Below are 23,082 nucleotides of genomic sequence, written 5' to 3' on the forward strand. Positions count from 1 at the left end.
GCTAAGAAAGTAATACTATGTTTATGTTGTGTAGTAAGCTGTTAGTAGCCCATGTGCCTCACATTAATAATTTGGTCCCTTTCCCCCTCATAACTTAGCCTACTGTTCTGACTGATCACCGACAACGATGAGACAGCCTATAGGGAGGAGGTCAGAGATCTGGCCGTGTGGTGCCAGGACAACAACCTCTCCCTCAACGTGACCAAGACAAAGGAGATGATTGTGGACTACAGGAAAAAAAAGAGGACTGAGCACGCCCCCATTCTCATCGACGGGGCTGTAGTGGAACAGGTTGAGAGCTTCAAGTTCCTTGGTGTCCACATCACCAACAAACTATCATGGTCCAAACACACCAAGACAGTCGTGAAGAGGGCACGACAAAGCCTATTCCCCCTCAGGAGACTAAAAAGATTTGGCATGGGTCCTCAGATCCTCAAAAAATTCTACAGCTGCACCATCGAGAGCATCCTGACTGGTTGCATCACCGCCTGGTATGGCAACTGCTTGGCCTCTGACCGCAAGGCACTACAGAGGGTAGTGCGTACGGCCCAGTACATCACTGGGGCAAAGCTTCCTGCCATCCAGGACCTCTATACCAGGCGGTGTCAGAGGAAGGCCCTCAAAATTGTCAAAGACTCCAGCCACCCTAGTCATAGACTGTTCTCTCTGCTACCGCACGGCAAGCGGTACCGGAGTGCCAAGTCTAGGTCCAAAAGACTTCTCAACAGCTTCTACCCCCAAGCCATAAGACTCCTGAACAGCTAATCATGGCTACCCGGACTATTTGCACTGCCCCCCCACCCCATCCTTTTTACGCTGCTGCTACTCTGTTAAGTATTTATGCATAGTCACTTTAACTCTACCCACATGTACATATTACCTCAACTACCTCAACTAGCCGGTGCCCCCGCACATTGACTCTGCAACGGTACCCCCTGAATATATAGCCTCCCTACTGTCACTTTATTTTACTTCTGCTCTTTTTTTCTCAACACTTTTTTGTTGTTGTTGTTTTATTCTTACTTTTTTTGTTTAAAATAAATGCACTGTTGGTTAAGGGCTGTAAGTAAGCATTTCACTGTAATGTCTGCACCTGTTGTATTCGGCGCATGTGACCAATAAAATTTGATTTGATTTGATTTGATTTGATTTGACTTGGTGGTGCACATGTAGCCTATAGCCTGTTTTAGAGAAATGTAATAATTTAATATTGTATGAGCTTTCATTGTCTGCTTATATGCCCCCTTTATTTATCCTTCGGTTCTGACTTGGCCCATGTTCTGAATTCTGTCGCTGAACATTTCAAAAGTGCTGAAATAATAGTTATACATCCAAGGTCGCCCATTAATGTCTTCATCGAAATTACGGATTACCTCTTATCCGCTCGTCGTCCCCTCATGCCATATTTTGCACATCTCAATTGTCAGTAGAAACCACACTTGTTTAAGCAAGTCAGCCATATCAGCTATTTTTTTTTTAAAGGCAGTAAATGAGGCTGAATGAACTGTTTTGCTGCCAGACAAGTCTCCGCTGATAGCCAGGTGTAACATTGGTAAGATGTTGGGACTGCTGTTGGGACTCTGCTGTCTGGACAGCTTTATGTAGGCCCTAACAGTTAGTGGGCACTGTTTGTCACCGTTATAGTCCAATTTATGTATTGTTTAGTGTTGTGTTGTGGCTTTGCAGCCATGCATCAGTTTGACCCCGCCAAGATTGACATGCTAAAATCGCAACTGTAGACTACACTTTAACAATGGAGTAAAAGGTGATTGGTTCAACTGGACCGCATCATTTTTGTTGATGCCTCATTCAAACAACCATTGGTCTTGTATTGTACCATGACTCAGACAGGAGCTGCTATTGATTGGTCTTGCAAGAAATTGTGGTTTGTGATTTTCTCACATTCATTCTCTCTGGACAGACCTGTGTTAAATAGTATTTTCTATTTCTATTGAGCTATTTCTTGTTTCCTCACACACTTACTTTAGTTGCAATTGATGGACCAGTCATGCTTAACCATGTGTACCTAAATTAACAAATACTATTTGGACCAGCATTTAACAGTTAGCTACAGTACTCCAGATGACATAGGAGGACTGTTTTCCATAGAACATATGTACAAGGGTGAACATAGGTGGGGTAAACACCTACAGAATGAAACAAGTACATGTTATGTCAGTCTTATTCCTTGTATATCATTCACAGAAACATTCACTATGTGTAACACCTGAGAGTGCATACATGATTGGACACCACAGCCAACCAGCTAATGTGACACACTTTATCCAGTCTGTTTTACTCTGTGGTTAGTGTGGTTCTAAAAGGAAGCAATCTAGCAGAAGGAGGATCCTCCTCTATTGGTCTCCTTCTCACAGAGCATCCTGCAGTAGTCTTTGTGCTTCACAAGTCATGTCTGTTTGAGAATGTACTGAAAGTTCTCCCATCACATCATCACAAAATGGCCCCTCCCCCTGGACCACAACTTAGACTAGATGGTGTTGCATCACACATGAGATGCTTAACTCAGAGGGTTGAAAGAGGGTTCATTAGTAGTTCTTTGTGGTTTGTAACTGATTTCAGATAACTACATATACAGTACATTGCAGTCAGTTGAATAAATAACTGTTTTGCTGTGGCTGTAAGATGTCAGGGGCAACATGAACAACAAGTAAAGATAAATAATAATAATAATAATAATACTATGCCATTTAGCAGACGCTTTTATCCAAAGCGACTTACAGTCGTGCGTGCATACATTTTTTGTGTATGGGTGGTCCCGGGGATCGAACCCACTACCTTGGCGTTACAAGCGCCGTGATCTACCAGCTGAGCTACAGAGGACCACATAGATAGTGAGAACAACAGTGACACCACATAGACATCCTTCTGAAAACCACATAGAGACACAGAGACACAGAGAGCAGGTAGGAGGGTCCTGTGTGCACAAAGCCAGCAGGCCAGAAGACCAAAGCATAGATATGGCCTTATCTCGGGCTTACAGAAGACTGCAGAGTATCTGTGAACTTGTTCACTGTGTGGGGGTGGGTCTTGCTATCAACACAACTAAAATAATACAACACATTACAGAGGAGAGATGACGTGAATAAAAAGGTTGTGTCCGTTAATTATGCAGTTACGACCTGGAACTCAATTAAAAAAAAACTACATTTAAACAGATGAGTCATTGTCTTCGTCATGTAGAGATCACTCTGCTACCAGTTCTATTTTGAGTGATGCTGTGGCTCTTCCTGGTAACTAAGCTACACTTTATAATAGCTTATTGGATGTTAGCAGTAATGATCTAGTGATGTAGAATGCCTGGCCTGTTAGATGCATGTGAATCTATGATGCTGATATGGGTTTATAACATCTTATTGATTTGTAATAAGCATGTAATAACTATATTACCTTGTTATAGATTCTTAACAGCCACACATTGTGTTTGTTGGGCACTTGTTTGACAGCTATTTCGGCTACACACAAACTATCACAGGAAAGTACGTTTTCAACGATTCAACAATTTGAACATTTTCACAACTTCTTAAAGTTGCTGCAACTCTAATTGTAAAGCAGTCAGAGGGACTTCCATATACACTGCTGCTCCTATTGAAAGATAAATGAATTGCAGTCCTGCAAGGTGGACTTATACCTTCACATTTTGTCAATAGTTTGTGAAAACTGCTCAGTCACAATGTGTAGTCATATCTGAAATCAGTCTCAACAATATAAATTCTGTTCAAAGTATATTCGCTAGGATGTTTATTTTTCCTTCAAGGCTTTCCTCATGAAGAGAGTGAGTTGTGCTCTTAGTGACATGGTTGTTTGTGGTTTAGATGCACTGAGGTGTGCGTAGAGAGCGCGTTGTGAGGACTGAAGGTCATTGCTGGGGATTTAGGACATTCAGAACACCACAGAGATGTTTTCAGGATCCAGCTAAAAAAGAGTTTGAGACAAACTAAAACACTAGTCAATAGATGTATATTTACAGTGCGTTATGCAAACAAAAAGAGCTTTGTTACATTGAGCACAAGCCTAATATGATTGTTGCAAACTGAATCTGTGGGTGAAATTTAAGAACAGAGAAAAATATGAATGCCTCTATATGAAAGCAGATGAATGTTTTATTGGATCTAAAATGCACAACAGTTTTTTTTTAACAGGAGATTGACAGAATACAAGTAATTGTAACGCACAATGAAAAAGCCATAGTTGTATATATAGTATAGAAAACACAAAATCAATGCAAGTTATTAGAGAGCAAAAATTGACGTTTCAGTCCATGTTTTGGCACCTCACCCCAGAATACACAGTGTCTCTCTCCATGGCGCTCCTCTGTCTCTGGGTCTTTGGCTTCTTGTGGATGACATTCAGAGCAGCGTAACGGACCGACGTGAGTGTGTCATCATCTTCTTGATCCTAAGAGGAATAGCAAAACAAATTCCAAAGACATCAGGAAATTTCCTGGTATTTTGATAGAAGGACCTGTTTACAGTGTATATCTTTATGGTCTGCATACCTGATTATGAGAACTGGGGACTGCCGGACCACTTGACTGAGTGTGCGTTCCTTTTAGACAAACACATGGTGGAATCATCATCATCATCATCATCATCATACATTGAATTAACCCAGTTTCATGACTAAAACATGTAATGTATACTGCACCAACAGTTTAAGCATATATTGTGGCAATGATAACACTTACCTCTACACAGCAGAGAGGTTTTCTTGGTCATTTATACAAAACACAACCAAGGACAATGATGAGGATGACACAAAGAGCCAACGCTACACCCAGACAGTACACCAAGAGAACATGGTCCTCCTTACAACCATCTGTAGAAATACAGACAGTGATAGAGGAAATTCAGGACATTTTGTTCAACCAGGCATACAATTTATTCACAGCAATGTGAAAGAATGTTAGACATTTTCAGAAATGTCCGAAATATCACTTACTTTCAATGTCCAGCTTTGGTCCCTTTCCCAAATAGTATCTCCCCACATGAGGCCACAGCACAGTAGTAAGTCCCAGCATCAGAGAGGCTGAGGTTCCCCTTGGGGAGGTTGTAGACACAGCTCTGTGTAGGAGACCCAGCCTCAGGGCTCTTCTCACACTGATCACTCCTGTCTCCATGGGTGTAAATGATTCCTGGATGGGATTCTCCTGAGCCATGTCTGAACCAATAGACACTATGTTCTCCTGCACAGGTCTCAGTGTGTATTGTACAGTTCAGAGTAACAGAGTCTCCTGGCTGGACTGACTCAGACACAGGCTGCTGGATCACAGACATGCTGTTGGACCCTGAATCTGAAGAGAGTGAGTAAGATCATGGTGTGTACATTCTATTTTCCTGCTAAATTCATTAATTTAGCATTATATGAACACACTTCAGTATTTAACATTTTTAAAAGGAACTGATGTTACCTTTCACAAATATAACTGTTCCTTCTCCAAATTTGACTTCACCCACTTTCATAGCACCACAGTAGTATGTAGCTGAGTCCCCTGACTCTATCTTTGAGATGGTCAGGTTACAGCTGTCAACTCCTCTCTTCACACTCAAACGTTTATTCTCCGTAAAGTCCTTGTAAAAGTTGTTGAAATATGTATATTTTTTATCGGGATGAATTGATAATGCCATGAGAAGAGGTTTCTGTCCAACAGTTTGCTTGAACCAAGAGACTTCGATCAAATCAGATCGACAAAAGCAAGTGAGAGATACACTTTGTCCAAGGTGTGTAACCATCAAAGGGTCTGGTTGGATTACATTCTTGTTAAGTGCACAACCTGTGAAGCAAACAAACTAAATAAATCAAAGACAAAGGTATAGTACAGAATTATACATTATTATCATTATTCAGACTACATGGTCATTCAATTGGATTCAAAAAGACTGACATAAAAAGTACAAGGATCCACATGAATATTTCTTACTTACCAAAATTGGTGTAAAACAAAAAGATTGTCCAATATATAATCATCATTTTAATGTCCTTTCTGCACTGTATAGTGGTGGGTCTGACAACGGGGACCTTTTATATGATGACACTCATCGGGTAGTCATTATGAAGTAGGCGGAAACACTGAACAAAGTGATTTCATTGGCTCTCTGAATAGGCATAAACCATCTGATAAAAACTACAATGTAACGTGTCCTGTGGCATACCATAGTTAGAGCAGCCCTTCAAATGACTTAAAGTCAGAGTTACTGGTTTGTATTTTTTCATCATTTGGGTCGAAGGCTGAGACTAGTGGTACATATGTCCTCTTTGACATACACTGGGGGTTTACATTGTATTTCTCACTTCATGTCTGTAGAAGGCAGTTCAAGCTTTCAGGAGGAAATTCATTCTGGTGAGGTTGGCACCTTTTTGACAGAATAAAGATGTGATCCTTTGATACCTGGTGCAAATAAATGGTAAGAATTGGGCCATTAAACTTCGAAATAAAAACATGTTTATTGAAATATCAAACAAGCATAAAGGCAGGTTACAGCTATTATCATCAAAAGGAAGAGTTCAGACATTTGCAAAATTATTATATAAATGTTGTTTATACAAAAACAAATGTATGCTGTCAGTCAACCTCATCCAATAGGCCCCTGCAAAGGCATCCTACAGCAAATAAGAAATGTAGAGTATATAATCGCCAGTTCACACAGGCACAATCAACATCAAAGTGGAGTTCAGAGGAGGGGTGGGGCTGATTCTTATTGGATGACCCATACATGTCAAGTCCTGTCTTGATGACTCACACAAGAGTAGATGGTTTCTTCCTCTCTCTGTTCTCTCTCTCTCCTCTGTCTCCTGGGATTGGTACTCTTCTTGTCAGGGAACTTCAGGGCGGTATAGTTTAGGGCAACATCATCACCGTGGAGTTACACTATGGGGATGAAACACAGACTCACTCAATTCAGAATCTGGGTCAAATCTAATGCTGTAATATTTAGCTTTAATACTGTTATCCAGTCTCACTCTTGATACAGCAATTCTGCTAACCTGTTGGTCTGAGGTGTTGGCATGAGGATTCCCATACTGGCTCTGCTGAGAAGGGGTCCCCGCTAAAAGAAAAATGACAAAACATTTAAAACACTTGAAACCTCCTCTTGTTTACTTATTAAAAGGCATACTACCATGTATTATTTTCTTCTGAATTAAGAAATGAAATCAGAGTACCTGTAAATAGGTTGCTGTGAGTGAGAGGGGGTGTTGCTGGCATGACAAGAGAAAAAGCTGTTTGTCACTGCAACATAAAGATGCTTGGGTATGGCCTAAATAAATACATTCAACTTCCTTTGTCTTGATTATAGTTAAATGCTTTATTCATCATATCACAAGTAAGTCATTGTCAATGAGTTTGGAAGAGAAGCAATGCACCTAATTCATTACAGTTACAGCTAATAAAGTTAACAATTAAGGCTGTGTCATTCATCCAGTTCTACTGTCTGATCCCAGAGTACACCATCTCCTCCACCATGTTGCTTCTCTGTCTTCTAGACCTGTTCTTCTTGTTGCTCAGATTCAGAGCTACATAATGGAGACTGTCTGCATCTTGGGCCTGTGAAGAACAATTATAAAATGGGGGAAGTATTACTATATGTTTTTATTGTAACCACTTTCAAACTTCCCTTTTATGGTAATACAACATCAGGAATTCTGTTTACCCTTGCATCTGAAGAAGAGACTGCTGGACCTCTTGTCTGAGAGACGGGTCCTGAAAAGAAAGACAGAAAAGATAAAGATACAACTACTTCTTCCACTACAGATACATCTGGTGATATAAAAGAATATAAACTTTTCTGAAGGACTGTACCTGCTACATACAGTGGGCAGAACAAGTATTTGATACACTGCCGATTTTGCAGGTTTTCCTACTTACAAAGCATGTAGAGGTCTGTAATTTTAATCATAGGTACACTTCAACTGTGAGAGACGGAATCTAAAACAAAAATCCAGAAAATCACATTGTATGATTTTTAAGTAATTAATTTGCATTTTATTGCATGACATAAGTATTTGATCACCTACCAACCAGTAAGAATTCCGTCTCTCACAGACCTGTTCATTTTTGTTTAAGAAGCCCTCCTGTTCTCCACTCATTACCTGTATTAACTGCACCTGTTTGAACTCGTTACCTGCATAAAAGACACCTGTCCACACACTCAATCAAACAGACTCCAACCTCTCCACAATGGCCAAGACCAGAGAGCTGTGTAAGGACATCAGGGATAAAATTGTAGACCTGCACAAGGCTGGGATGGGCTACAGGACAATAGGCAAGCAGCTTGGTGAGAAGGCAACAACTGTTGGCGCAATTATTAGAAAATGGAAGAAGTTCAAGATGACGGTCAATCACCCTCGGTCTGGGGCTCCATGCAAGATCTCACCTCGTGGGGCATCAATGATCATGACGAAGGTGAGTGATCAGCCCAGAACTACACGGCAGCACCTGGTCAATGACCTGAAGAGAGCTGGGACCACAGTGTCAAAGAAAACCATTAGTAACACACTACGCCGTCATGGATTAAAATCCTGCAGCGCACGCAAGGTCCCCCTGCTCAAGCCAGCGCATGTCCAGGCCCGTCTGAAGTTTGCCAATGACCATCTGGATGATCCAGAGGAGGAATGGGAGAAGGTCATGTGGTCTGATGAGACAAAAATAGAGCTTTTTGGTCTAAACTCCACTCGCCGTGTTTGGAGGAAGAAGAAGGATGAGTACAACCCCAAGAACACCATCCCAACCGTGAAGCATGGAGGTGGAAACATCATTCTTTGGGGATGCTTTTCTGCAAAGGGGACAGGACGACTGCACCATATTGAGGGGAGGATGGATGGGGCCATGTATCGCGAGATCTTGGCCAACAACCTCCTTCCCTCAGTAAGAGCATTGAAGATGGGTCGGGGCTGGGTCTTCCAGCATGACAACGACCCGAAACACACAGCCAGGGAAACTAAGGAGTGGCTCCGTAAGAAGCATCTCAAGGTCCTGGAGTGGCCTAGCCAGTCTCCAGACCTGAACCCAATAGAAAATCTTTGGAGGGAGCTGAAAGTCCGTATTGCCCAGCGACAGCCCCGAAACCTGAAGGATCTGGCGAAGGTCTGTATGGAGGAGTGGGCCAAAATCCCTGCTGCAGTGTGTGCAAACCTGGTCAAGACCTACAGGAAACGTGTTATCTCTGTAATTGCAAACAAATGTTTCTGTACCAAATATTAAGTTCTGCTTTTCTGATATATCAAATACTTATGTCATGCAATAAAATGCAAATTAATTACTTAAAAATCATACAATGTGATTTTCTGGATTTTTGTTTTACATTCCATCTCTCACAGATGAAGTGTACCTATGATAAACATTACAGACCTCTACATGCTTTGTAAGTAGGAAAACCTGCAAAATCGGTAGTGTATCAAATACTTGTTCTCCCCACTGTACGTATATCATTCATTTATTTGGTTTGGACTTCACTTACCCCTACACTGCAGATACTTTCTCTTGATCGTGATGTTCGTGATGCTACCAAGGACAATGATCAGGATAAATGAGAGACCCAATGCAGCACTCAGGAAGTACACCAAGAGAAGAGGGTCTGCAACATTGTCTGGGAAAATGATTGGACGTTTTCTTATGTGATCTAAATAACTAGCACTGTGTACAGTTGGACACAATAGATTATACAATAGATATAAACAGAAATGTAAGATGTATAACCTACCCTTAATCTCCAGCTTGGTCCCGTTTCCAAACAGTATCTCCCCACATGAGGCCACAGCACAGTAGTAAGTCCCAGCATCAGAGAGGCTGAGGTTCCTCTTGGGGAGGTTGTAGACACAGCTCTGTGTAGGAGACCCAGCCTCAGGGCTCTTCTCACACTGATCACTCCTGTCTTCATGGGTGTAAATGATTCCTGGACGGGAATCTCCTGAGCCATGTCTGAACCAATAGACACAGTGTTCTCCTGCACAGGTCTCAGTGTGTATTGTACAGTTCAGAGTCACAGAGTCTCCTGTCTGGACTGACTCAGACAGACTGCTGTACAACGGTGGTGTTTCTGGATCCTGAACCTGACAAAAAGGTTTTCATGTCAGTAAATGTGTTTCCTATTTTGTGTCCTAACTCAACATTTGTTGAAAACTTAAGCTACAGTAATATATTATTGTGGGATTACCTTACATTTAATTAAGACATTGTATATCCAAAATGTAAAGTGCAACAATGCTCATGATTATAGTTACAGAACACTCGTTTCTAGTTATATTCTCTCTAAATTTAGATGTTGTACCTTTAACAATGAGAATTGCTCCTTCTCCAAATCCACCTTGTTGGAATAAGAACTCCCACAATAATTATTGCTGAATCTGAGAGCTGCATGTCTGAGATCCTTAGGTGTTTTATTCCTTTGCCACTTTGCACTAAGTAGTGAGGGTTGCCTTCAAATTCATTGTGGAATGTGGCATTATTGTCATAACTGTAGAAAGTTGTCATGAGCTGAGGATTGTCAGCCAATGTTTGCTTGAACCACAAGAAGTGCAGTGCCAAGTTGCCTTCATGGAAGCATTGCAATGTCACTGTGTCTCCTATGTTGGCTGAAACAAGGTGCATGGCTGAGGATTGTACCCCAGCTAGAATACACACAAAGACAGATATGAATTACATCAACAAAGTTCCTGGTTGACTTCAAATGTATGGTGTACCCCCTATAAGCACAGAAATATATAAGTTGGACCTACCCATCTCCCTGAGAAGTGGAAATATCAGGCAGAGTGTGATGATCATCTTTGAAGTTAGTAACTGTGTCTTGAGTGGAAGAAGTCTACCCAAGTAAAAAAAAAAGAAATCAACAGTGGGCTATTTGGTGATTGGTTAAACTGGACACGTCATTTTTGTTGATGCCTTATCCAGCCCACCATAAACTGAGAATCACTTACTGTATATAATCAATGCTAAAAGTGGACCAATGCTAGTAATTTGCAACAACTGGCTGGATGAAAGCTGTCTAATACTCTGTTAAAACTCTTATCTGGATAGATAGTCTGTGTAAGACCAATCAAAATATTATCCAACAACCTTTTTTTCCTTCTTGGAAATCATACTTTACCACCCCATTTACCATCACAGGTTAATTTATATTTTTAAATACGTTTTTCATGTAGTTTTTACAACAACAAAAAATTAGCATACATTATACAGTGCATTAGGAAAGTATTCAGACCCTTTGACTTTTTAAACATTTTGTTACATTACAGCATTATTCTAAAATTGATTACATAAATAAAAAATCGAATCAATCTACACAAAATACAACATAATGACAAAGCGAAAAACAGGTTTTTAGATTTTTTTTGCAAATGTATTACAAATGAAAAAGAGAAATACCTAATTTATTTAGGTATTTAGACCCTTTGCTATGAGACTCAAAATTGAGCTCAGGTGCATCCTGTATCCATTGATCAGAGTCCCCCTGAGGTAAATTCAATTGATTGGCCATGATTTGGAAAGGCACACACCTGTCTATATAAGGTCCCAGAGTTGACAGTGCATGTCAGAGCAATAACCAAGCCATGAGGTTGAAGGAATTGTCCAAGAACGCAGTGGCCTGCATCATTCTTAAATGGAAGAAGTTCGGAACCACCAAGACTCTTCCTAGAGCTGTCCACCCAGCCAAACTGAACTATTGGGGGAGAAGGGCCTTGGCCATGGAGGTGACCGAGATGGGAGAACCGTCCAGAAGGACAACCATCTCTGCAGCACTCCAACAATCAGGCCTTTATTGTAGAGTGGCCAGAGGAAAGCCACTCCTCAGTAAAAGGTACATAACAGCCCGCTTGGAGTTTCACAAAAGGCACCTGAAGGACTCAGACCATGAGAAACAAGATACTCTGGTCTTATGAAACCAAGATTGAACTCTTTGGCCTGGCACCATCCCTTTGGTGAAGCATTGTGGTGGCAGCATCATGCTGTGGGGATGTTTTTCGGCGGCAGGGACTGGGAGACTGGGAGACTAGTCAGGCTCGAGGGCAAGACGAACGGAGCAAAGTACAGAGAGATCCTTGATGAAAACCTACTCCAGGGCGCTCATGACCTCAGACTGGGGTGAAGGTTCACCTTCCAACAGGACAACAACCCTAAGCACACAGCCAAGACAATGCAGGAGTTGCTTCTGTACAAGTCTATGAATGTCCTTGAGTGGCCCAGCCAGAGCCCGGACTTGAACCCGATTGAACATCTCTGGAGAGACCTGAAAATAGCTGTGCAGCGATGCTCCCCATCCAACATGACTGAGCTTGAGAGGATCTGCAGAGAAGAATGGGAGAAACTCCCCAAATACAGGTGTGCAAAGTTTTTAGTGTCATACCCAAGAAGACTCAAGGCTGTAATCGCTGCAAAAGGTGCTTCAACAAAGTACTGAGTAAACGGTCTGATTACTTATGTACATTTTATATTTTGGGTTTACATTTTTATTACATTTGCAAAAATTTCTAAAAACCTGTTTTTGCTCTGTCATTATGGGGTATTGTGTGTTGTTTGATGAGAAATAAAATCAATTTAATCAATTTTTGAATAAGGCTGTAACTTAACAAAATGTGGAAAAAGCTGTCTGAACACTTTCCGAATCCACTGCATGTATTGTATACTCTTGGTATCAACATCAGTTGTGTGCCTTAGACATCTTTGGTTCCACCACATGCAGCAGTTACAGTTCTCCTGATGATAAAGCAAGACAATTTTATGTCAGTCTTACTTTCACTATCATTCACAGAAACATGAAGTGTAACACCTGATAGTTTAGTAGGGGTCAGGGGTTTACCTGGGTGGGTAGGACTTACACCTTCTACTCTATACTGTGTAAATTAATGATTAAAGTTCAAGAACTGATAAAACCTATGATCTTGTAAGTGATAAGATACTGTGTTAGTCTAGATGGAGCTGTGTTTCTAATTGTCATTGGCGTGAGCAAGGAAGAAAGAAAGTAACTGACTGACACCACATAGACATCCTGCTGAAAACCACATAGTGTGTAGGAGGCCAGCAGGCCTGTCCACAGCGTAGAGATGGCTTCATCTTGAGCTTACAGCAGACCAAAGTGTTCAGATACCTGTGAACAGCTCACTGAGTGCATGTTGAGTGGGTGGGTTTAGCATGGTAACAGTAGGTAGTCTCTGCAGAAGCCCTCTGGACAAACATTCATAAAGACATTCTTACTCAAGTAGTATTTTACTGGGTGACTTTCACTTTTACTCAAGTATGACAATTGGGTACTTTTTCCACCACTGTTGTCTGATAAGCATGGAGTACATTAACAAGCATACATTACATATACAGTATGTAGCTGTACATGCCCATGGGATCAAACTTAGTTGTGTGCCTTAGACTTGGCCCCACCCCATGCAACAGTTACAGTTCTCCTAATGACCTATAGGAGGACTGTTATACATAGAACAGAACTTGATATGTACCAGGGGGATCAGGGGTGGAGCATCATGAGTGTATATGGGGGAATAACGTACACTACAGGATGAAACAATCTATTTTATGTAAGTCTCATTACCTATCATTCACAGAATCATGCTCTAACTGAAGTGTAACACCTGATAGTTTAGTAGGGGTCAGGGGTGTACCTGGGTGGATAGGGCTCTTAGCTGTAGCCTAGTATACATTGATACAACTTCTACTTTAAACTCTGTAAATCAATTATCGTAGTTCAAGAATGAACATGAACATGCTGGGAAACTGGCCCATATGATAAGATAGAGGCTATATAGCATGCAGTATGTCAGTGGACTGTGTTTCTAATTGTCATGGTTGTGATCAACAATGTAAGCATGAGAGAAAACACATTGACACCACATAAACTTCCTGCTGAAACTACATAGTGAGTGAAAGGCCAATCACGCCTGTCCAAAGCAAAGAGACGGCCTTGTCTTGAGCTCACAGCAGACCAAAGTGTTCAGATACCTGTGAACAGCTCACTGAGTGCATGATGCGTGGGTGGGTTTAGCATGGTAACAGTAGGTAGTCTCTGCAGAAGCCCTCTGGACAAACATTCATACAGGGATACTGTATGTACAGAACACTAGAGATGGAATAAGTCTATTTTAGTCCCTATCAGTTGTTTAAATACTGCATATATTTATTAATGCAAAAAGAAGGCACATTCTGTACACAGGGATTTCAGGAGAGCAGTTCAATCAATTAACACATACAGCACAAGCAAGGATGATGATGCTCAATTGAATTAGAAGTCGCAGGCTAATATTTTTCTAATGCAATACGAGCAACTAAGCAATCTCAATAAATCATAATTTGCAATGTATAGCGATGATACAGTATCTTCTACTTTACTCAATAACCCATCTCTAGTCTATTGACACTGGCCTTAGCTTGATCTATTTCCTGATGAGGTAGATGATGATGAAGATGATCAGGCAGCAGAGGAGAACTCCAGTTCTGATGATGGAGAGAAGGTCCAGGATTCTCATCTGTGGATCAACGTCACAATCTGAAATAATAAAATGTATCTTTCCATGACGTAGACTGATCAGGTGAAAGCTATGATCCGTTATTGATGTCACTTGTTAAATCCACTTCAATCAGGGTAGATGAAGGTGAGGAGACACGTTAAAGAAGGATTCTTAAGCCTTGACACAATTGAGACATGGATTGTGTGATTCAGAGGATGAATGGGCAAGACAATAGATTGAAGTGCCTTTGAATGTTGTATGGTAGTAGGTGCCAGGCCCACTGGTTTGTGTCAAGAATTGCAACGCTGCTGGGTTTTTCATGTTCAACAGTTTCCTGTGTGTATCAAGAATGGTCCACCACCCAAAGGACATCCAGCCAACTTGTCACAACTGTGGGAAGCATTGGAGTCAACATCATCCCTGTGGAAAGCTTTCAACACCTTGTAGAGTCCATACACAGACGAATTGAGGCTGTTTGAGGGCAAAAGGGGGGTTGCAACTCAATATTAGGAAGTTGTTCCTAATGTTTGGTATACTCAGTGTATACCGTGTCATTCCACTATATTGCTATGCCCAGTAGTCGATATCGCAAATCAGTAACTGCTCGTCGAACATCTCATTCCAAAATCATGGGTATTAATATGGAGTTGGTCACCCCTTTGCTGCTATAACTGCTTCCACTCTTTTGGGAAGGCTTTCCAATAGATGTTGTAAAGTTGCAGTGGGGACTTGCTTCCATTCAGCCACAAGAGCATTAGTGAGGTTGGGCACTGATTTTGGGCAATTAAGCCTGACTCGCAGTCGGCGATCCAATTTATCCCAAAGGTGTTCGATAGGGTTGAGGTCATGGCTCTGTACAGGCCAGTCAAGTTCTTCCACTCCAATCTCGACAAACCATTTCTGTATGGACCTCGCGTTGTGCACAGGGGCATTGCCATGCTGAAAAAGGAAAGGGCCTTCCCCAAACTGTTGCCACAAAGTTGGAAGCACAGGATCATCTAGAATGTCATTGTGTGATGTGTTTGTAAGATTTCTCTTCACTAGAACTAAGGGGCCTAGCCTGAACCATGAATAACAGCCCAAGACCATAATTCCTCCTTCACCAAACATTACAGTTGGCACTATGAATTGGGGCAGGTAGTGTTTTTCTGGCATCCGCCAAACCCAGATTCATCTGTCTGACTGCTGTATAGTGAAGTGTGATTAATCACTCCAGAGAACACTGCTCTAGAGTCCAATGGCGGTGAGCTTTGCACCACTCCAGCCGACACTTGGCATTGCGCATGGTGATCTTAGGCTTGTGTGCGGCTGCTCGGAAATGGAAACCAAACAGTTCTTGTGCTGACGTCGGGTGCTGACATTGCTTCAAGAGGCAGTTTGGAACTCGTTAGGGAGTTCCAAACTGCAACCGAGGACAGAAGATTTTGCAACCGAGGACAGAAGATTTTGACACGCTGTGCGCTTCAGCACTCGGTGGTCCCGTTCTGTGAGCTTGTGTGGCCTACCACTTCTCGGCTAAGCCGTTGTTGCTCCTAGATTTTTCCACTTCACAATACCAGCACTTACAGGTGACCGGGGCAGCTCTAGCAGTGCAGAAATTTGACGAACTGACTTGTTAGAAAGGTGCCACGTTGAAAGATACTGAGCTCTACATAAAGGCCATTCTACTGCCAATTTTTGTCTATGGAGATTGCATGGCTGTGTGCTCGATATTATACACCTGTCAGCAACGGGTATTGCTGAAATAGCCGAATCCACTAATTTGAAGGGGTGTCCACATACCTTTGTATATATAGTGTATGTACAAGGGTGAACATCAGTGAGGTAAACACCTACACAATGAAACAAGTACATGTCAGTCTTCCATTCCTTGTATATAATTTACAGAAACATTCACTAAGTGTATCACCTGAGAGTACATGCCTGAAGTGACACACTTTACCTATCTAGTCAGTTTTACTCTCTGGTTAGTGCGTTTCTAAATGAAAGCAATCTGTCAGAAGGAGGATCCTCCTCTATTGGTCTCCTTCTCACAGAGCATCCTGCAGTAGTGTTTGTGCTTCACAAGTCATGTCTGTTTGAGAATGTACTGAAAGTTCTCCCATGACATCATCACAAAATGGCCCCTCACCACTGGACCACAAGTTAGAATAGATGGTGCTGTATCACAAATGAGATGCTTAACTCAGAGGGTTCAAATAGGGTTCATTAGCAGTCATTTGTGGTTTGTAGCTGATTTCAGATAACTAAATATATATTTGAGTCAGTTTAATTAATAACTGTTTTGCTGTGGCTGTAAGCTGTCAGGGGCAACATGAACAACACGTAAAGATAGTGAGAACAACAGTGACACCACATAGACATCCTGCTGAAAACCACATAGAGACACAGAGACACAGAGAGCAGGTAGGAGGGTCCTGTGTGCACAAAGCCAGCAGGCCCACCTGACCAAAGCGTAGATACGACATCATCTTGGGCTTACAGAAGACTGCAGAGTACCTGTCAACTTGTTCACTGTGTGGGGGTGGGTGTGAGTGACATGCTATCAACACCACTAGAAGAGGTCAACACATTACAGAGGAGAGATGATATGAATAAATGGGTTGTCTCCCATACTTTTTCAACTACTCTCTGGAACTCAATTTTAAAACACTACATTGAAACACACGAGTCGTTGTCTTCGTCATAGAGATAACCCTTCTTCAAGTTTTATTTTGAGTGATTGTGTGGCTCATCCTGGTAACTAAGCTACACTTATAATAACTTAGTTGATGTTAGTAGTAATGATCCAGTGATGATGACTACCTAGCCTGTTTGATTGATGTGACGCAATGATTCTGAAATGGATTTATAACATGATACTGATGTTTAATATGCATGTAATAAATGTATATATTACCTTGTTATAAATTCTTAACAGCCACACAGTGTTTTTGTTGGGCCTTTGTTTCTCTCGTTAACACAGGTGAGAGTGTTGACATGGACAAGTCTGGAGATCACTCTGTCATGCTGATTGAGTTAGAATAACAGACTGGAAGCTTTAAAAGGAGGGTGGCGCTTGAAATCATTGTTCTTCCTCTGTTAACCATGGTTACCTGCAAGGAAACACGTGCCGTCATCATTGCTTTGCACAAAAAGGGCTTCACAGGCAAGGATATTGCTACTAGTAAGCTTGCACCTAAATCAACCATTTATCAGATCATCAAGAACTTCAAGGAGAGAGGTTCAATTGTTGTGAAGAAGGCTTCAGGGCACCCAAGTAAGTCCAGCAAGCGCCAGGACCGTCTCCTAAAGTTGATTCAGCTGCGGGATCGGGGCACCACCAGTGCAGAGCTTGCTCAGGAATGGCAGCAGGCAGGAATGAGTGCATCTGCACGCACAGTGAGGCAAAGACTTTTGGAGGATGGCCTGGTGTCAAGAAGGGCAGCGAGGAAGCCACTTCTCTCCAGGAAAAAGATCAGGGACAGACTGATATTCTGCAAAAGGTACAGGGATTGGACTGCTGAGGACTGGGGCAAAATCATTTTCTCTGATGAATCCCCTTTCCGATTGTTTGGGGCATCCAGAAAAAAGCTTATTCGGAGAAGACAAGGTGAGCGCTACCATCAGTCCTGTGTCATGCCAACAGTAAAGCATCCTGAGACCATTCATGTGTGGGGTTGCTTCTCAGCCAAGGGTTTGGGCTCACTCACTATTTTGCCTAAGAACACAGCCATGAATAAAGAATGATACCAACTCATCCTCCGAGAGCAACTTCTTCCAACCATCCAAGAACAGTTTGGTGACGAACAATGCCTTTTCCAGCATGATGGAGCACCTTGCCATAAGGCAAAAGTGATAACTAAGTGGCTCGGGGAACAAAAGATCTAAATGTTGGGTCCATGGCCAGGAAACTCCCCAGACCTTAATCCCATTGAGATCTTGTGGTCGATCCTCAAGAGGCGGGTGGACAAACAAAAAACCCACAAATTCTGACAAACTCCAAACATTGATTATGCAAGAATGGGCTGCCATCAGTCAGGATGTGGCCCAGAAGTTAATTGACAGCATGCCAGGGTGGATTGCAGAGGTCTTGAAAAGAAGGGTCAACACTGGAAATATTTACTCTTTGCATAAACGTAATGTAATTGTCAATAAAAGCTTTCGACACTTATGGAATGCTTGTAATTATACTTCAGTATACCATAGTAACATCTGACAAAAATATCTAAAAACACTGAAGCAGCAAACTTTGTGAAGACCAATACTTGTGTTATTCTCAAAACTTTTGACCACGACTGTATATTAAACTAGGATGTTTATTTTTACTTCAAGTTTTTCTCATTTAGAGAGTGAGTTGTGCTCTTAGTGACATGGTTGTTTGTGGTTTTGATGCACTGAGGTGTGTGTAGGTAGTGTGTGGTGCGGACTGAAGGTCATTGCTGGGGGTTAGAGATTAGTTTAATATTTTTAGGGCATTCATAACACTACAGAGATGTTGTCAGGATACACCTACAAAAGAGTTTGAGACAAACTAAAACACCAGTCAGTAGATTTGTATTTACATTGCATTATGCGACCCAAAAAAGCTTTGTTACATTGATTATAAGCTTAATATGGTTGTTGCATACTGAATCTTCAGGTGAAATTTAACAACAGAGGAAAATATCAAATAAAAAAATGCCTCTATATGAAAGCAGTTGAATGTTTTATTTGATCTAAAATTCACAACAGTATCAATGTTAAACAAATATAAAACCGAAACATTTTGTATTAGACAAATATATTTATAGTGAAACAACACCTTTAAGTAAATGCCTATTTTCATATTTTGAATGAAGATAAAATACATTGAATCAACAACAGTTGGACCAGTGTTAGGTCTGTCTACCTGGTTATGAGAACTGGGGACTGATGAAGTACTTGACTGAAGGTGTGTTCCTGTAGAGAAACACATGGTGGAATCATCATCATCATCATCATCATCATATAATGAATTAACCCAGTTTCATGACTAAAACAGGCTGTAAAGTAAAACAATATGTGGAAAACGTCAAGGGGTCTGAATTTTTTCCGAATGCAGTGTATATTGTTCACAATGATACCACTTACCTCTACACAGCAGAGAGGTTTTCTTGGTCATCTTATACAAAACAGAACCAAGGACAATGATGAGGATGACAGAAAGAGCCAACACTACACCCAGACAGCACACCAAGAGAACATGGTCCTCCTTACAACCATCTGTAGAAATACAGACAGTGATAGAGGAAATTCAGGACATTTTGTTCAACCAGACATACAATTTATTCACAACAATGTGAAAGTATTTTAGACATTTTCAGAAATGTCAAAAATATAACTTACAGACAATGTCCAGCTTGGTCCAGTTGCCAAATAGTATCTCCCCACATGAGGCCACAGCACAGTAGTAAGTACCAGCATCAGAGAGGCTGAGGTTCCTCTTGGGGAGGTTGTAGACACAGCTCTGTGTAGGAGACCCAGCATCAGGGCTCTTCTCACACTGATCACTCCTGTCTCCACGAGTGTAAATAATTCCTGGATGGGATTCTCCTGAGCCATGTCTGAACCAATAGATTCCCACCTTACATACAGATTCAGTCTGTATTCATCTATGAATCAATTATGCATAAAATGCTTATTCTACCAAAAAGGTGTGCTATTTATCTTCAAAGGGTGTAAAGTCAGAGTTACTGGTTTGTATTGATTAATCGTTTGCGTCAGTTGATGTGACTAGTGGCACATACAGTACCTATAGAAAGTCTACACCAACACTGGATTTCTTCACATTTTATTGTGTTACAAAGTGGGATTCAAATGGATTTAATTGTGATCTTTTTTGTCAACAATCTACTCAAAAAACTAATATCAAAGTGGAAGAATTTCTAATATAGTATTACATGGTGCAAATAAGTGGTAAGAATTGGGAAAGTCATTAAATGTAGGAAATAAAAACATGTTTATTAAAATATCACACAAGAATAAAGGCAGGTTACATAGTTCCATGTTACAACTATTATCATGAGAAGGAAGAGTGCAGACATTTGCTAAATCATTGTAAATACAGTATTTTGTGCTACACTTCTATTTACAAAAGCAAATGTATCCAGTCAGTCAACCTCAGCCACTATTGCTGAGGATTTGAGACTTCTGAAACCATCCTAGTATCAGCTTTCACACTTGCTGGACAATTATGCTCTGCATCTGAATAATTCTACATTGATATTAAGAGAATAGGCCAATGCAGTGACAGTCTCTTCAGCTAGGCCCGACCATTACATTTTACAGCAAATGAGGAATGTACAAAATAGCCAAGTCACACGGACACAGTCAAGCTCAAAGTGGAGGTCAGTAGGGCTAAACTTAAAATGATGCTGATTGGAGGACTGTCACATCCTGTCTTGATGACTCACACCAGAGTAGATGGTATCTTCCTCTCTCTGTTCTCTCTGTTCTCTCCTCTGTCTCCTGGGATTGGTACTCTTCTTGTCAGTGAACTTCAGGGCACGAGTAGTTCAGGCCATCATCGTCACCGTGGAACTATGAGGATGAAACACATACTCACTCAATTCAGACTCTGGGTCAAATATAATGCTGTAATATTTAGCTTTAATACTCTTATCCAGTCTCACTCTTGATACATCAATTCTGCTAACCTGTTGTTCTGACGTGTTGGCATGAGGCTTCCAATACTGGCTCTGCTGAGAAGGGGTCCTCACTAAAAGATCAATGATAAAACATTCAATATACTTGAAACCTTTTCTTGTTTACTAATAAAAAGGCATACTGCTGTGAATGTCATATTTTCTGCTTCAAAATTAAGTAGGCTTGTGAAATGAAAACAATGTCCAGAGAGGAAAGTGGTAAAAGGAGAGCTAGCCTTCACCCTTCTTTATGATCTATAACTATTATTACTATTACTTTTAGCATGAAGACTTTTACTGTACCTGCACAGTGTTCACATCGTGACCTCTTCATTCTCACACAGAGGATAACGTTGACAACCACACTCAGAATCACAGCAGTTGTCAGGCAAGATAGAATGATGAGGAAAATATGATTTCTCTGATCACCCAACAGGTCTGAAACTTAGATTATTTTATATTATTCTTTGTAGCTCAGTGCTTTTGGCATAAAAGTTAGCTATAAAAGTTATATTTGAAATCTACTATCAATTGAAAGTGATAGATTTACATATTATATTTCTTAACATTTGAGAGAACATTAGTGCTGTATTTTGGTTGTGCACAGTTTAACTTCGATGTCCAGCTTGGTCCCGTTTCCAAACAGTATCTCCCCACATGAGGCCACAGCACAGTAGTAAGTCCCAGCATCAGAGAGGCTGAGGTTCCTCTTGGGGAGGTTGTAGACACAGCTCTGTGTAGGAGACCCAGCCTCAGGGCTCTTCTCACACTGATCACTCCTGTCTCCAAGGGTATAAATGATTCCTGGATGGGATTCTCCTGAGCCATGTCTGAACCAATATACACTGTGTTCTCCTGCACAGGTCTCAGTGTGTATTGTGCAGTTCAGAGTCACAGAGTCTCCTGGCTGGACTGACTCAGACACAGACTGCTGGATCACAGACATGCTGTTGGACCCTGAATCTGAAGAGAGTGAGTAAGATCATGGTGTGTACATTCTAGTTTCCTGCTAGATTCATTAATTTAGCATTATATGAACACACTTCAGTATTTAACATTTTTAAAAGGAACTGATGTTACCTTTCACAAATATAACTGTTCCTTCTCCAAATTTGACATCCCTCGCTAACATACTACCACAGTAGTATGTAGCTGAGTCCCCTGACTCTATCTTTGAGATTGTCAGGTTACAGCTGTCAACTCCTCTCTTCACACTCAGATGTTTAGTCTCATTAAAGTCCTTGGTAAAATTGTTGTAATAAAAAGCCTTTGGAGGGCGGTAATATGATGATGCCATGAGAAGAGGCTTCTGTCCAACAGTTTGCTTGAACCAAGAGATACAGATAAATTGAGATCGACAAAAGCAAGTGAGAGATACACTTTGTCCAAGGTGTGTAACCATCACAGGGTCTGGTTGGATTACATCCTTTTTAAGTGCACATCCTGGGAAGCAAACAAACTAACTAAATCAAAGACAAAGGTATAGTACAGAATGATACATTATTATCATTATTCAGACTACATAGTCATTAAAATGGATTAAAAAAGACTATGACAAAAAAAGTAAAAGGATCCACATGAATATTTCTTACTTACCCAAATTGGAGTAAAACAAAAAGATTGTCCAATATATAATCATCATTTTAATGTCCTTTCTGCACTGTATAGTGTGTGGGTCTGACATCGGGGCACCTTTTATATGATGACATCGGGTAATCATTATGAAGTAGGCGGAAACTCTGAACAAAGTGATTTTATTGGCTGTCTGAACAGGCATGAAGCAACTGATAAAAACTACAATCTAACATGTGTCCTGTGGCATACCATAGTTAGAGCAGCCCTTCAAATGATGTAAAGTCAGAGTTACTGGTTTGTATTTTTTCATCATTTGGGTCGGTGGCTGAGACTAGTGGTACATATGTCCTCTTTGACATACACAGGGGGTTTACATTGTATTTCTCACTTCATGTCTGTA

General features: G+C 41.0%; 2 protein-coding genes across 2 annotated transcripts; both read right to left on the reverse strand.

The window, feature by feature from the left end:
* Positions 1-4,272: 4,272 nt before the first annotated feature.
* On the reverse strand, positions 4,273-5,985 carry LOC311112963 (uncharacterized protein; the record flags this gene model as incomplete). Its single annotated transcript, XM_084156093.1, is given in 8 exon segments — positions 4,273-4,416; positions 4,517-4,566; positions 4,706-4,735; positions 4,738-4,836; positions 4,960-4,975; positions 4,977-5,311; positions 5,429-5,791; positions 5,943-5,985. Coding segments are annotated over 8 exon segments (1,080 nt in total).
* Positions 5,986-7,441: 1,456 nt separating this feature from the next.
* On the reverse strand, positions 7,442-22,746 carry LOC311112964 (uncharacterized protein; the record flags this gene model as incomplete). Its single annotated transcript, XM_084156094.1, has 8 exons — positions 7,442-7,561; positions 7,668-7,717; positions 9,717-10,065; positions 16,908-17,017; positions 19,555-19,686; positions 21,720-22,070; positions 22,188-22,550; positions 22,704-22,746. 8 exons carry the CDS (start codon positions 22,744-22,746, stop codon positions 7,442-7,444), a joined length of 1,518 nt encoding a protein of 505 aa, XP_084012220.1.
* Between the last annotated feature and the right edge of the window lie 336 nt (positions 22,747-23,082).

The sequence above is a fragment of the Coregonus lavaretus genome, assembly GCF_964263955.1.
Source record: "Coregonus lavaretus genome assembly, chromosome: 39".
Classification (NCBI taxonomy): Eukaryota; Metazoa; Chordata; class Actinopteri; order Salmoniformes; family Salmonidae; genus Coregonus; species Coregonus lavaretus.